Genomic DNA, 14,343 nt, shown 5'->3' with positions numbered 1-14,343 from the left:
TTTCTTCTTTTTTGGTCATTCTTTTAGATTTTTATTTGTTTTTGTTTTGTTTGTTTGTTTTTTAATCAGGATTAACTATTGTGGCATAGTACCATAGCACAACAGAGAGAAAGAGAGTATAGGTTTTGGAGTATAATTTGGATTTGTATCTAAGCTTTGCAGTTGCAGACTTTGCAATCAGCTCCTTCCTGAATCCCAGTTTCCTATTAGTGGTATATGATTTTCAGAGATATTAGGTTGGAAAAGAAACCATATAGTGTTAAAATTAGTATATAGATTCTAAGATTGTGTTAGAACCAGCAAAGGAAGTTACTGAATGTGACAGAGACTCTAGTTATCTACAGGGAATAAAATAAAATCAAGAAATTTTATATAATAGTAACTTTGCTAAAAGTTCTTATGGGAATCCTGAATTATTTTAGGCATGTGTCCTAATTTTAAATGAACCAGATATAGTTTATAGAGATATATTCATGCTCTTAAATATAGCAACAAGGTATAAATGTTCATGATTTAATAAATTTTAAAAATAAAATAATTGGATTTCCTAAGTGCATTTGAGAGATGATTTTAGTTATCAAAAATTATTATCTGTGCTCTAGCTCAAGGATAGATTTCATCGCAAAGCATGGCTTAGCTTTGTGAGGTAGGGCTTTCTGCTGTATTCTCCTACTGTCTGATGTGGTACAATTCTCTTTTTTACCCCCACAGATTTACCAACAAAGAGATACAGAGAGTATGAGCTGGTGACACCAGTTAGCACGAATCTAAAAGGACATTATCTTTCCCATATTCTTTCTGCAAATCACAAAAAGAGGTCACCCAGGGACGTGTCGTCTAACTCAGAGCATTTGTTCTTCAACGTCACGGCATTTGGAAGAGATTTTCATCTTAGACTGAAGCCAAACACTCACTTCATAGCTCCTGGGGCTGTGGTGGAATGGCATGAGACAGTTCGAAGGCCTGGGAATACCACTGACCCCAGAAACAGCCATCCACACGGAAGTGCTTCAGAAGGAAGCTGGAGATCAGAGCCTTTGCAGACCAGCTGTGCCTATGTTGGTGACATCATGGACATTCCAGGAACCTCTGTTGCCATTAGCAACTGTGATGGTCTGGTAAGACTCATTTCCTTTCCTGTATGAACATGGAAGGGTGCAGGTGTTGGCATTTCATTTGTCTTTAGCATTGCAAGGTAGAGATGGGAAGAAACCTCAACTATAGGCAGCATGGTGGGTTTGGCAGGGCCCCTCTGCTCTATAACTGTTATAGCTTATGTATACTGCCTTGTGAGTCTTACAATCTCCTCCGTTTCGCAAGTCTTGCAGGAGCTTGGTCCCATTTGGAAGACATGACTATACAAAGGTGACTACTAATCCTTGACAAAGTACAATGTTGCTCTTGCTATGCCATCCTGTTTCTAGGTTAGAAACCCAGAGCTACCCAGCTGCAGATTTGTCACCACTCTTTGTCACGTTCCAGAAAACTGCTGTTACTGTAGACAACTCCTCTCCCTACATTACCCAACCAACTCTGGCCACAGTTCTGTCAGGGCTTTTTAAAGCAATCTCTAAGATGACAGTGGCCTCTATCTCTGCCACGCCCATAGGTAGCGTACCCAGCCTCTGATAGCCTTTGGCAGGAGGTATTGGCCTGCTTCACCTTGCTTTCTGCTCTGGAGTGAGTTCAGGGGCAGAAGTCAAGATGGTGCTAGGTGTTTCACACTGAGCAGGAAGATGCTGTTGCTGGAAACCCTAAATGAAAATTTATTTTCTCCATAGACTCCTGCCTTGTACTCTATTACACCCATTAAACTTCTCCTTTGAGTAGCGACAGCTTGTACAGATTTTTACGGTCTGTAAGTTTACTAAAACACAGGGATGTTTGATAGAATCTTTATGTCATGAGTTTTACCATAGAAAGACATTACATTTTTCTAGGCTTACTAATACATAGTTGCCCTGTTAATTCTCCTGATTTGTCACCAGAGGGAACTGGTTGGGAGTGGAGAAACAGAGAAGTGAATTGCTTTTCTGGGTTACTGAAGGTCAGTGATTTTCTTCTGGGCTGCTCTTAAGATCAAGGGAGATTACCAAGTGCTAAGGTTTTCCACATTAAGAAAAAATTTACTTCTCACTCCTGATGAAAGAACTAGGGTTTATCTATTAAAAATAGTAAGTAAAAAGGACAAAGTCAGACAAGGTCTGGCTGAAGAAGATGGGAGGTGTTCTGTCTCTCCTTCCTTCTTATCCTTAGACCTTGCCTTTGTTCCCTATTCCCATGTTCCCCGAGAATCAGAGCAGGAGGGCCTGGATAGTATACCAGGGGTTCAAAGTGGTTAACATTAACAGCCTAATGATCATAGATGACTATCTTTCTCTAAAATGTTAGGTAGTCACATCTGATGAGTATCAGAGGTATTTAATTCTTGTTGGATTTTTGGGAAAACCAAATGAACTCTGTGGGCAGTTGCCAACTTCTAACACAAACTTGATCAGGACTTTTCCCTGATACATGCGATTGCTGTGCTTGCTTCAGAATGTCTGGTAGCACAGGCACTTTTTTAACCAGGTCTGTTTTGGAAAGACTAAGACAGTGTGCACGCGATTGAGAACATTTGGTAATTGTAGATTCAGCTCAATCTGGTATAAGTAAAATGTTTGGCACTAAAAACAGGCACACTCGTGGTACCACTTGCAGGGTACTGAGAGGAGCTAGTTGAAGAGAGAGCTGAACCTTTAAAAAGCCTGTGGCAGGTATCTGCTTCTGGGAGCTGAAGCTGCTGCCTGTGGGCCAGTGTCCTCTTACTTTTCAGTCCACAGAGATAGATGCCCATGGCAGTGGCTATGTACCACTTGACAGATGGAGCAGACAGGAGGACAAGGCCTTTCTGGTTTACATAATGATTTAAGAGATGGTGGAAACTCTGAGGAAAGAGGGCCAAAGCCATGTTTCCAGGATGACATGAGGCTGTTCTAGGATGAGGCATGTTTCCAGGATAACATGAGGATGTTCTAGGACTCTGTAGAGCGTGGTGTGGGAACGATAAGAGGTCCCCCCCCATTTACTTAGTTGATGATAGCTATGGTTCCTTGCTTGCTTGCATCTCAACCCATAGTCTGCTTAGCCTCTCCATGCCCTACAGTAGTTGATGGTATTATCTAGTTTTATGTGACCTATGTGAGCTTTTGCCTACATCATCTACCTTGCCCCATTTCCATGCAACTAGTCAGCCCGTTTGTACTTACTTAGAGTAAGGGGTGATGGGTTAGCTCATACTTTAATCATTAATGTACCTTGTGCCACTTAATAACATATATAGGTTCTTGAAGGTACTAAAGATCATGTGACTGTGATTACATCACTTCTGGGTAAATTATACTTGAAACAAGAAGGAAGAAAGCATTGTGGAAGTGACACAGTGCTGTGTGGCGACTGTACTCTGAATACAGTCTACCCTCAAAGAGTCCCTCACGCTTGGTGTCAGTTATTCACTTAATCTGGTAATACAAACACTGACCTAGATTAGGACAGCATTGAAGCACTCATAAAGGTGCTTCGTGCATTTCATAACTGAAGTGACTACTGAGGGAGGCTGGGCTTGGCCTTTGTCTTCAGTGATAAATGGAAACAGTGTGTGCAAAATAATAATCAAAGAATAAGGCTGATGTCAGGGATGCTGCAAGATTAGCCTGGGGAGATGTGAGAGCTTAGATGATGGAAAGATTAGGTCTGCCTTGGATGCTCAACTTGGCAGAAAAAGTTATACTTCCAGTGTAAGATTTTGAGAAAGTAGCCATGTATGTTAACCTATTCAAGGATGTAGGAAGGGAAGGGGTGGGAAGGATGGGAAACCTCTGGGAGAGTTGTGTGGCTACATGACTGGGGAGAGCTTGGGAAACCTGATTTCATGAAGTCCTTTACAACACATTATAGGAGGGTCAATGTAGAATAGGTAACCATGGAGTTACCTGAGTGTAGGATAAAAAAAGATAGAGTATAAAGGGAAGGAGAGAAAAAGAGGGACATCTTACAGACAAGTGCACGGCTAATGCTGTCAGGGTTACCTAGATGTTCAGGATGATGGTCAGGATAGATCGACCTTGGTGTTCTCCCTAGACCATGTCTTCTGGTGGCATGAGGTCTTTGTTGCTGGTATCTAAGAGGCTTTGTAACAAACATCTCTGTAGCAGTTCTTTCTCTAAAGTTCCTGGAATTTTATGTGAGAAGTATGGGATTTGGTTTTCAAGACTCGGAATTGATTCCCATAGTCTCAGGCTCCTCAACCTTTAAATTTGAGGAGTTAAAGTCCGCTCCATTGGAAGATTTGAGTGAGTCTGATTCTTTCCATCTGGTGTGTTTTCCACATCCCCACATGTGTTTACTCTCTGATCAGATTTCTTCCTTCCATCTTTAAAGAGCATTTCTAATGTCTTTAAGTGGTTTATGCTGGTAATATGCTTTTACAGAGAAGTTAAAGTAAAATGTAGATGAAGATAATATAATTTTAAGAAATCAATGTCATCTAACTTTTGAGAACAAACAAGCAATACCTCTATTAATAAGGGAGTTGATATTCATTCCTTATATTGCAGTATCTATTCTATATAAGTATGTGTATGAATGTTCATATATGGAATATGTATTTCAACTATACAGTTATATATAATATATGTACATATTTACAGGCACATATTAAATAATGGGCACAATCACATATATACAGCATCATTTGCAATCAAGACAATTGTAACCAAATTTAAAGATGCGTTATTAAATTATAGTTGTATAAAATGAGCTAAAGTACATATTATATATGGCCTGAAGAATTTTGTAGCCATTTCCTATTGTCCTTGCAATGAGCTAGAAAGCTACCAGTTAAATTTCTAAAAGTTGGTGGTATGCTAATTATTTCCCCTTGAGCAGCTGTGTTCTTTGTAATTTGTAGATAACAGGAAGAAGTGTACCTTATGAGATCTGGTCTCAAAACAAAAATTTAAAAGGAAATTTGTTTGATGAAACATGCTTGCTTATGGCACATGTATTATAGTAGTTCAAGAGAAAGAAAACTAACTGTCCAGGTTCTTGACTATTTTTTCATCATATTTAATATATTTAATATGAAATAAACGGTAATTGGCTGTTATTGTTAAGATTTCCAGTCATTTGAAAGCTACCAATAGTTAAGTTTTTATGGAGCTGATGTTCTATGAGAATTCTCCCTCCCTCCCTTCCTCCCTCCCTTCTCTCCCTCCCTTTCCTTGGTCTGTCAGGCAGGGCTTGAACCCAGTGCCTCATACATTCTAGGTGGGCACTCTATCACTGAGCTGCATCCCCAGCTTTGTGAGACTTCAGTTTTAGGGGCTAACATCCCTCATCCCCATGTTCAAGGGTCAACTCTAGCTGCTGTTTTAATTTCCTTTCATTCTGTGGCTGGCTGTCCTGTGCATCGCTGAGTATAAGCTATTGATATTTTCAACTGTGATGGTGGAACTAGGTTTGCTTTCCTTCAGTGCTTTCATTTTCATATATTTACATGGCCTGTGGTTTCACGTGTAAATATTTATGGTTGTTAAACACGTTTTTATTAGTATATGTCTTCCTTTGTATCTTGTAACTTCCTTTGTAAAGTCTGTCTTGCCAATGAATGGGATGGGCTTTCCTTTTAATTAATCTATGTCTTTGGATCTAAAGTTTATTTTCTTACAAACATGGTATGTTTGAATTATGATTTTTGTTTTATTTTATTATATATGCTTTCTTTAATTCTATCTTTTGCAAGATTTTTCAAATGACCATTGGTATTTGCATCCAATGTCAGCACACACTGTGTGTGCTCTGTGGTGAAGTGGAGGAAGGGTCTATCTGAGACTCTCTTCCTTCTTGGTTTCCATCCTTCTCGCAAAGGACCAGTGGGTTCTCCTGGGTGTTCCCTGCAGAATATTGGAGCTCACAGATGAGATCCAGAGTCTGAGGTCTGCATTAAGCTAGGAGGGCAGTCTGAAAGCCTATCCTTTAGCAGAAAAGAACTCATCATGAGTGGGAATCCTTTGTCTGATGAGACAGCCCTGAGAAACAAAGAACTCTGTGTGTGGTGTTCATTTGAGTTCATTTGAGGCTATGAAGAACTTAGAAGGGTATTTCCTAAACTCTTAGATTGGATAGAAATTCCCTGTGATGTAATAGGCCCCACAGCCCACACATTGTTATCTGGAGAATTATAGATTCACCCAAATTTCTTATCCTGAAATCTTTACTTACGGTAGCCCAGAATGTGACTGTATTTGGAGAAAGGACATTTTAGGTGATTAAGAAAAAAAAATGTCATCATTAGAGTGGGCCTGAATTCGATGTTCTGAAAAGAGGAAGTGATTTGGACAAAGGCAGGCAAAGAGGGAAGGCCAGGGGAGGAGAGGAAGAGGAGAAGGTGTCTACAAGCCAAGGAGAAAGGCCCTGGGAGAGCAAAAACTAGCAGCTCTGTGAGGGGGGAACTCCCAGCATACGGAGCTGATACATACCTCTCTCCTTAAACAACATAGTCTACAATATTCTGGTATAGTAATTCCAGGAACTCTTAGTTCATGCTGCATATGTTATTTCATACCCTCCTCCTCCCCCTCCTCTTCCTCCTCCTCTTCCTCTCCTTCTCTTCCTCCTCCTCTCTTCTTCCTTCTTTAATTTGATGGTTTCATTCGTGTGTGTGTGTGTGTGTGTGTGTATAATGCATTTTGTTCCTATCCAGTGCTTTGATAACCTACTGTCTATCACCTCTTCCTTCCCAATGTATCTCTCTCTCATTATCATGTCTTTTTGTTTTGTCACCAACTGAGCTTAGCCATCAGCTCATAGTATCTGCATCTACTTGTACTGTACCTATACATTATGGGCCTGTCCGTATTCAGTTATGGATTAAGGGCTGGAGGGTCATGGGTTTCATCCCTGCCCAGTGTCTTACCCATGCTCTATTGGATTGTTCCCCACACACAGGGCAGGCAGCCTTGGTTATTTATTTTCTTTAAAAAATAACCCATTTATGTTTATATGTGTTTGCCTGCATGTATGTCCTGTGCACCATTGTGCATACATTGCCAGAGGAGGCTAGAAGAAGGTATTGGAGCCTCTGAGATTGGAGTTATAGAAGGTTGTGAGCCACCATGCACAGGTGGAAATACAACCTGGGTCTTCTGGAAGAACAGGAAGGATGCTTAACCACTGAGCCATCTCTCTAGACCTTGTTTTCATTTTGAAAATCCATCCTGTCAATCTGTCTTGACTGGGGAATTTAGCCCATTTACATTTAAATTAATTACTGATAAGGGAAGGTCTTAAGTTTGATGTCTTTCTCAATGGTTGATAGCTCTTCTTGTCTCTTGTTTCCCACATTATTATTTTATGTTTAGGAGGTGGGGCTTTTGTTGTTGTTGTTTTGTAGCAAACTATTTTAATTCCTTTATCATCTTTTGAGTATATTCTGTAGCTGTACTCTTCATGGTTACTATGGAGGTTACACTTAACATCTCAAAGTTATAACCCCTTGTTTTGAACTTATTTTAACAGTGATAAAATATAAAAACTGTCCCTTTAGTAGCTCTGTCTGTTCTTTCACTTGTGGATGTTGTAAAAATTATTATTATGCATTTTATGTCTAGAAAATTTTTAAAAAGCTAAACTCATTAATCTATTTTAAAGTTGTTTTCTTAAGTTTTTTTTTTTTTTTTTTTTTTGGTTTTTTTTTTTCGAGACAGGGTTTCTCTGTATAGCCCTGGCTGTCCTGGAACTCACTTTGTAGACCAGGCTGGCCTCGAACTCAGAAATCCGCCTGCCTCTGCCTCCCGAGTGCTGGGATTAAAGGCGTGCGCCACCACGCCCAGCTGTTTTCTTAAGTTTTTAAGAATTAATATAACTTTGTATTTCTTCTTTTGGTTACGACCAACCCCATCATGTCCCCTCCCTGGGACCCTTCTCCTGTGCTCCCTTATGTTTCTTTTCAAATTGATGGCCTCTCCCTTACCAACTATTTTTGCTACCATATATTTAAGTGCATAAATATATAAATAAACCTGCTGGGTCTGTTTAGTGTGGCTGTGTCTATATGATTTCAGACTGACCACTTTGTTTTCACTAGCCAGGATCCCATCCCTGGGAGAGGCTAATACTCGCAGCATTCATTAGTTTCCCATAGTTCTTTGTCTAGGGGCTGGACCCTATTCCATCTCCTCTATTCTGGGTTAATATATCTTTTGATATTATCACTGTTCTGGTCTTGTTTAGGCAACTGTATTGTTAGCATATCATGAGTTAAGCTTTCCTGACACTGCCAGAAGACACATTCTCACAGCGGATTTGATGCTCTTTACCTCTTATATTCTTTATGCCTACCTGACCCCCACTTCTATGAAATCTTCTGAGCCTTTTGTGCAGGATTCTACTGTAGACGTACCAGTTGGTGCTGGACTCTCCATGAATCACAGATCTCTGCATTTTGATCTGTTCTGGTTTTCTGTAATGGTCTCCATTTGTTGTAAAGGGATGGTCGTTTGATGAGGGATGAGAGCTACATTTCTCTGTGGTTACACAGATAAGTTTTAGAGTGCAGTTAGCAATCATGCCAGTCTAGTAAAGTGACAGTAGCAGGTTTTCTTCCAAGATCTGTGACCTTACTTGCCCTGGTTAGTTGGCTAGTTCTCAGTACCAGACATGATTTTGCTCTTATTGAATGGGCCTTAACTTCAATTAGGCAACTGCTGGTTAATGATAAGATATGAGTGGTAATATTGCATCCTTAGAAGTATCTTGCCATGCTGGTCACTATTGTAGTTTTTTGGCATCACAGAGAGAGAAGACTGTTAATGGCTTTTCTCTCTTGACAGCTTGTATAGTAATTTTTGGTACTATGAAAAAGAAACCATGTAAAGAGTCTTTCAGATTAGTTCACCTTGAATATTCTGAGCCCTGTGTCTGAAGTGTAAGGTGTAATCATCAATAGGGTCTCCAACCTGCAAGAGGCAGCTAAGGGCAGCAGCAATAGCCTTTGTTGTTTTGAGAGTCACTTGGACTACCCTGACTAACTATTTAAACAGAAGTTTCTCATGCCTGATGTCAGTTACTGGGACTTTATTAGATAGTATACAGCTTTTATGGAGAACATTGTCAGCCCAGTGGCATAGTGTCTGTCTGTCTGTCTGTCTGTCTGTCTGTCTGTCTATCTATCTATCTATCTATCTATCTATCTATCTATCTATCTATCTGATATGGACACACATACATTTGTGTGTATTGTGCCTTTTAAATCACATTGTAAGCCAAAGTATAATTATCTACCATTATCAAAATAATATCTTTTATATGCCTCTTTATTGAATTTATCTTTACTGAGATCTCTAATTTTTCATATGGTTTCAGCTGGATGCTTTTTATTCGTTTATTTTAACCTGTATGATGACTGTCGGTTGTTCTTGCAAATGGTAAAACACTCTCTTGGTTTTTGCTCACCAGATTATCTTTTTTTGTTTGTTTGTTTTTGTTTTGTTTTGTTTTTTTGTTTTTTTGTTTTTGTTTTTCCGAGACAGGGTTTCTCTGTGTACCCCTGGCTGTCCTGGAACTCACTTTGTAGACCAGGCTGGCCTCGAACTCTGAAATCTGCCTGCCTCTGCCTCCCAAGTGCTGGGATTAAAGGCATGTGCCACCACCTCCTGGCTTTATCAGGTTGTCTTAACTTCTTCGTTGATTTTGAAAGACAGTTTTTCTGGACATATGGAATTCTTTGTTGATATTTCTATTTTTAATGTTCTTGCCAGCATATAATTATACATAGTAATGGGTTTCATTATGGCATTTTCATACATGTACATATTTCAATTCTATTCATCTCCCCTGTTACTCTCTCTTGTCTATACCTGACTCTTGCTAACTTCCTTTCTTTTTCCAGCTAGTCTTTCTGTACTTTCATATCTTCTCTTCTTCTCTTCTCTTCTCTTCTCTTCTCTTCTCTTCTCTTCTCTTCTCTTCTCTTCTCTTCTCTTCTCTTCTCTTCTCTTCTGTGAGCCAACGACTTTGATTATGGCTGTATCGAGTTGCATGGATGAGCATTTGTTCATAGGAGTATGGGCACATTACTAGCAATAACACCACTGAAAACATGCAATCCCCGGTCAATTACTCAGACATTATATTTATTTTAACATTTTGACTATGTATGCCCATGCCCTTTATCTGTAAAACTTTTTATGAGAAGTGATGCTGATAACCCCACTGAGAGTGTGCTGTGTATGGTTATATATGTATGGATCAAGGCTGCCTACCATTTCCTGCATCTTCCCTTTGACTTTGTCTACTAGATTTGCCATCGGTGCTTTTGGATATAGTGTCTGTTGGCTTCATTTATATTCCTTCAAAATAACCCACACTTCCTGTTTTTCAGTATTCTATGTGAATATATATGTGTGTGTGTGTGTGTGTAATTTTAATCTAATAATGCTTCAGTTCCAGAAATCAGATTCATTTGTCTCCATAGTTGCCAGGTTTGCTCATTTTTACCCTCTCAGGTACAAAGGTTTCTCACATGCCATGGTCAAATGACACTTGAGCAGGCAGCCATATAACCCTCTTGGTCCATACACATCCTTGGTCCATATACGTCCATACATATATGGTAACCTAATTTTCTCCACTTATGTAGTTGCTTTCGAACAGTCAGTGTCAGGTTCACCACAAGTGCACGGTAAGTTAAAATGTGGAAAAGATGTGTTGGTGTTAGTTTTTGTTTTGTTTTGCTTTTTTGTTTTTGTTTTGAAGTCACTTCAGCCAGATGGGAAGGGTACCAGGGGGCCGGACAATGAGAATTGATCTGGGAACAGTGACTGCCACGCCCTCTGGCTCTCTGTCATCAGATCGGATTCCAAGCATTTGCAAAGGTCCTTTGTAGCTCACCTTGTGTGGGTAAGCTATGTGCAAGACCTGTCTGTTGCTGCCTGATTCAGGGCTGACACATAAATGTCAGCTGCTCTTCTACTAAGAGCTCCATGCATCCCTGCTTTCTCCTAGAAGTTGCTCACCTTCCAAGGAATCCCGAGCCCTGTCATCCTGTGTGTTTTGGTGTGTGCTTAGCATCTGGGTTCAGGAGGTGATTTCTGAACCCAGATGGAGTGGAGGTGGCTTCCACTCCATCATCCCAGAATCCATTTTTATCTTAAAATGCTCAGGACGTAATACTATAGAGTTTTGGAGTCAGAATCAAGAAAGCAGTGAGAAAGAAAAGTAGCTAAGCTTTGGAAAGTTGTGATATCTTATAGGAGTGTAGTTTGAAAAATAGCGTTGGATAACACAAACATTTTATGCAATGGCTGAGGGAAATGAACCCTGTTGGGAGTGGTCACAATTTTGTATGAGAACGAGATAAACTTGTACTGTTTCCAGTACTTGCTAGCCTCAGTACCTGCAACAAGCCAGCTAGCCTTTCCCTATCCCTTTCCTTCAGACAGATGCGAATGGATGCTGTAAGATCAAGGCTTTGGGGAGAATGCCAGTGCAGCCCCAGAAAAATCAGATGGTTGCTCAAAACCTTCTCTTCTCTTCCTCTTCCTCTTCCTCTTCCTCTTCCTCTTCCTCTTCCTCTTCCTCTTCCTCTTCCTCCCCCTCCCCCTCCCCCTCCCCCTCCCCCTCTCCCTCCCCCTCCCCTCCCCTCCCCTCTCTTTTTCTTTGCTTAGGATTATTTATTTTACTATTTCCTGATTAATAATATTAATAATTAAGGTTAAAAAGTGAAATGTGCTACAATTGCCCAGCTCAGTCTGTGAAAGCATTAGGAGAAAACAGACTTCTATCAAGTAAAGACTTTTAGGGAAAAGTCCTTGTCAATTTACAGTCTCTTCCACTTGATGCAAGCAGGCCAGTGTTAACAGTCCCTCTGAGTAGGACACCGATGTTGACCAACTTGGAGACTTGAAAGCATGGCAAAACCACATGTTGCATCTTATTTACACACCACTCTTGCTGCATAGGACTTTATAATTTTGGTTCTGCTTAAAAATGCAAAGTAAAACATCTTGTTCCTTTTATTAGATTCTTCAGTTAGCAGAGAGGAAGGTAAGTGCGACAAAGCTTGCATTATAACACTTGGGTTTGATGCAGTTTATTGTTTTATTGTAACTGTACCACCCAGCAGAGCAGCTGTGATGCAGACAGGGTTTCTCTGTGTAGCCCTGGCTGTCCTGGAACTCACTTTGTAGACCAGGCTGGCCTCAAACTCAGAAATCTGCCTGCCTCTGCCTTCCTAGTGCTGGGGTTAAAGGCGTGTGCCACCACGCCCACCTTGAGATGTTTTTGAGATAAAAAGAATTGTATGGCATTGAATTTTATATTTTCTCCATCGTTCTTTCTCTGTCTCTATGTGTCTCTGTCTTTCTGTCTCTCCCCCTTCCCCGCCCCCGTGTGTGTATGTGTGTGTGTGTGTGTGCACATGTGATGGAAGCCAGAGTTCAGTGTTGGCTGTCTTTCCTCAATCATTCTCCACATGAGTTTTTGAAGCATTTTTCACAGAACCTGGGTTGGCAGGTATTATTATTCCTGAGGCTCTCTGCACAGTATCCCTCTGCACTGGGGCTTTGGTGGTGTACTGCCTCTCTTGCCTTTTTCATGAGCTGTGGGAATCTGAACTCAGACTCCTGTACTTATGCATCAAGCCCTTTATTGACCGAGCCATTGCCCCAGCTCCTGGGCCATATTCTGTTGGTCTTTCTTAGTGTGTTCACTTGTGTCTCATTTCTCTGATGATGGTGGTTAACACTCTACCTTATCTTTATTTTTATTTAGTCTAGAGTCTTTTACGACAAATAAAAACAGCCAAAAACCTGGCAAGAAATGTAATTTTTTTCTCATTTGTTTTATTATTATGGAAATAATGACAAGATTCTTTGTTTTCAGATATCAACATAAGATACTTGTTTTCTTTTCTTTTTTTTACAGTTAATTTATTTTTGTTATTTTTAGGGTTATAATTTAATTGCAACCTTTCCCCTTCCCTTTCATTTCTCCAAACTCTTCTACATACCCTCCCTGCTCTCTTTCAAATTCATGACCTTTTTATTTACTAATTATTATCATATGCATGCATATATGTAAATGTATATATATATATATATATATATATATATATATGTTTTCCTAAATAGAACTTGTTCAGTCTGTGTAATGTTATTTGTATGTATGTTTTCAGGGTTGACCATTGGCACTGCACAACCAATGGGTGTGGTCTTCCCTAGGGAAGATCAACAAGTGAATTGTTGACCCCTCTGGATGCCGTTTAAAAGCACAGGGACAGAGGTAGCATGGGGCTACATAGCTCCTGCTGTTGAAGAATTCAATTTTGTATTTGAACGGCATTATCAAGGTGGGCTTGGGGGGGGGGTTTAGCAAGTTTCTGTTGATCTAACAGGGTTTTCTAATGCCAATTTAAAATGTGCAGGCAATTTCTGGAAGGCCTATTCCTCCATCTGGCGGCTCCCCTAAAGGTAGATGTGTATGGGACAAGAGAATTGTGTTGCCTCTTGCTCAGGTGTCATGTGACCCTAGCAGGTCCTGTCCTAAGGTAAGCTCCAGATCATGCAACTCCTGTGAGTACATGAGCCAACGTTAGCAATGCAAGTACTGTGGGATGCGTTTTCCTTAGTGTTGCCTGTGAATCAACGGGCTTTCTACATGGTGGTTTGACTTTTAGGGTAATATCTCCTTTGGAAAATCAGGATATTTGATCTTGCTTAGAGTCTGCCAGTATTTCAAGCTTTTCTGACCGGCTTTGTACAGTTCTTCAAGTTGCATACCTGGCTCTGAGGAGGGAGTTCACTGGCTGCCAGAGCAAGAGTACAGACCAAACATAGCGGTGTGCATCCCGATAAAGTTAAGTCACCGTGAGATCTCTATTTCATCAGCTGTGCTTCACTGCTAACTTTGGCTTCAACTGTGGGACCACATCTAGTCTTAGTGTTTAAGGATGTGCCAAGAATTTGGGCCAGTTTGTGCCTAGCTCCTAACCACTGATATAAAGTTTTTAGGGAAGGAAATCCATGCTTTCAAAAAAAAAAAAAAAAGACACGTTTTAATCTAAGATAAGGCCTTGAAATTGGCATAGTTTTCATCCTACCATGCCCATGCTCTCTCTCTCTCTCTCTCTCTCTCTCTCTCTCTCTCTCTCTATATATATATATATATATATATATATATATATATATATATACACACATACACACACACACACACACACACACACACACACTCACACACACTTAAGACCAGGGTGCTGATTAGATCAATGTATTCTTTGTTCTTGAAACATTTCATAAACATGAC

The 14,343-nt window shown here is 40.2% G+C and overlaps 1 protein-coding gene across 2 annotated transcripts in view; it reads left to right on the top strand.

Annotated features, from left to right (window-relative positions):
• Adamts3 (ADAM metallopeptidase with thrombospondin type 1 motif 3) overlaps positions 1 to 14,343 on the top strand; it is a 221,790-nt gene that overhangs the window by 20,593 nt on the left and 186,854 nt on the right. For both annotated transcript variants that reach the window (XM_021162812.2, XM_021162810.2), the window contains exon 3: positions 712 to 1,118. In XM_021162812.2, the coding sequence (XP_021018471.1) occupies positions 712 to 1,118 (407 nt within the window). The remainder of the gene's footprint in view (positions 1 to 711; positions 1,119 to 14,343) is intronic.

Source organism: Mus caroli, unplaced genomic scaffold (genome assembly GCF_978045245.1).
Source record: "Mus caroli unplaced genomic scaffold, Mus_caroli_1 scaffold_4, whole genome shotgun sequence".
NCBI classification, from domain to species: domain Eukaryota; kingdom Metazoa; phylum Chordata; class Mammalia; order Rodentia; family Muridae; genus Mus; species Mus caroli.
Note: the sequence above shows the minus strand (reverse complement) of the source record. Positions and strands in the feature narration are given on the sequence as shown.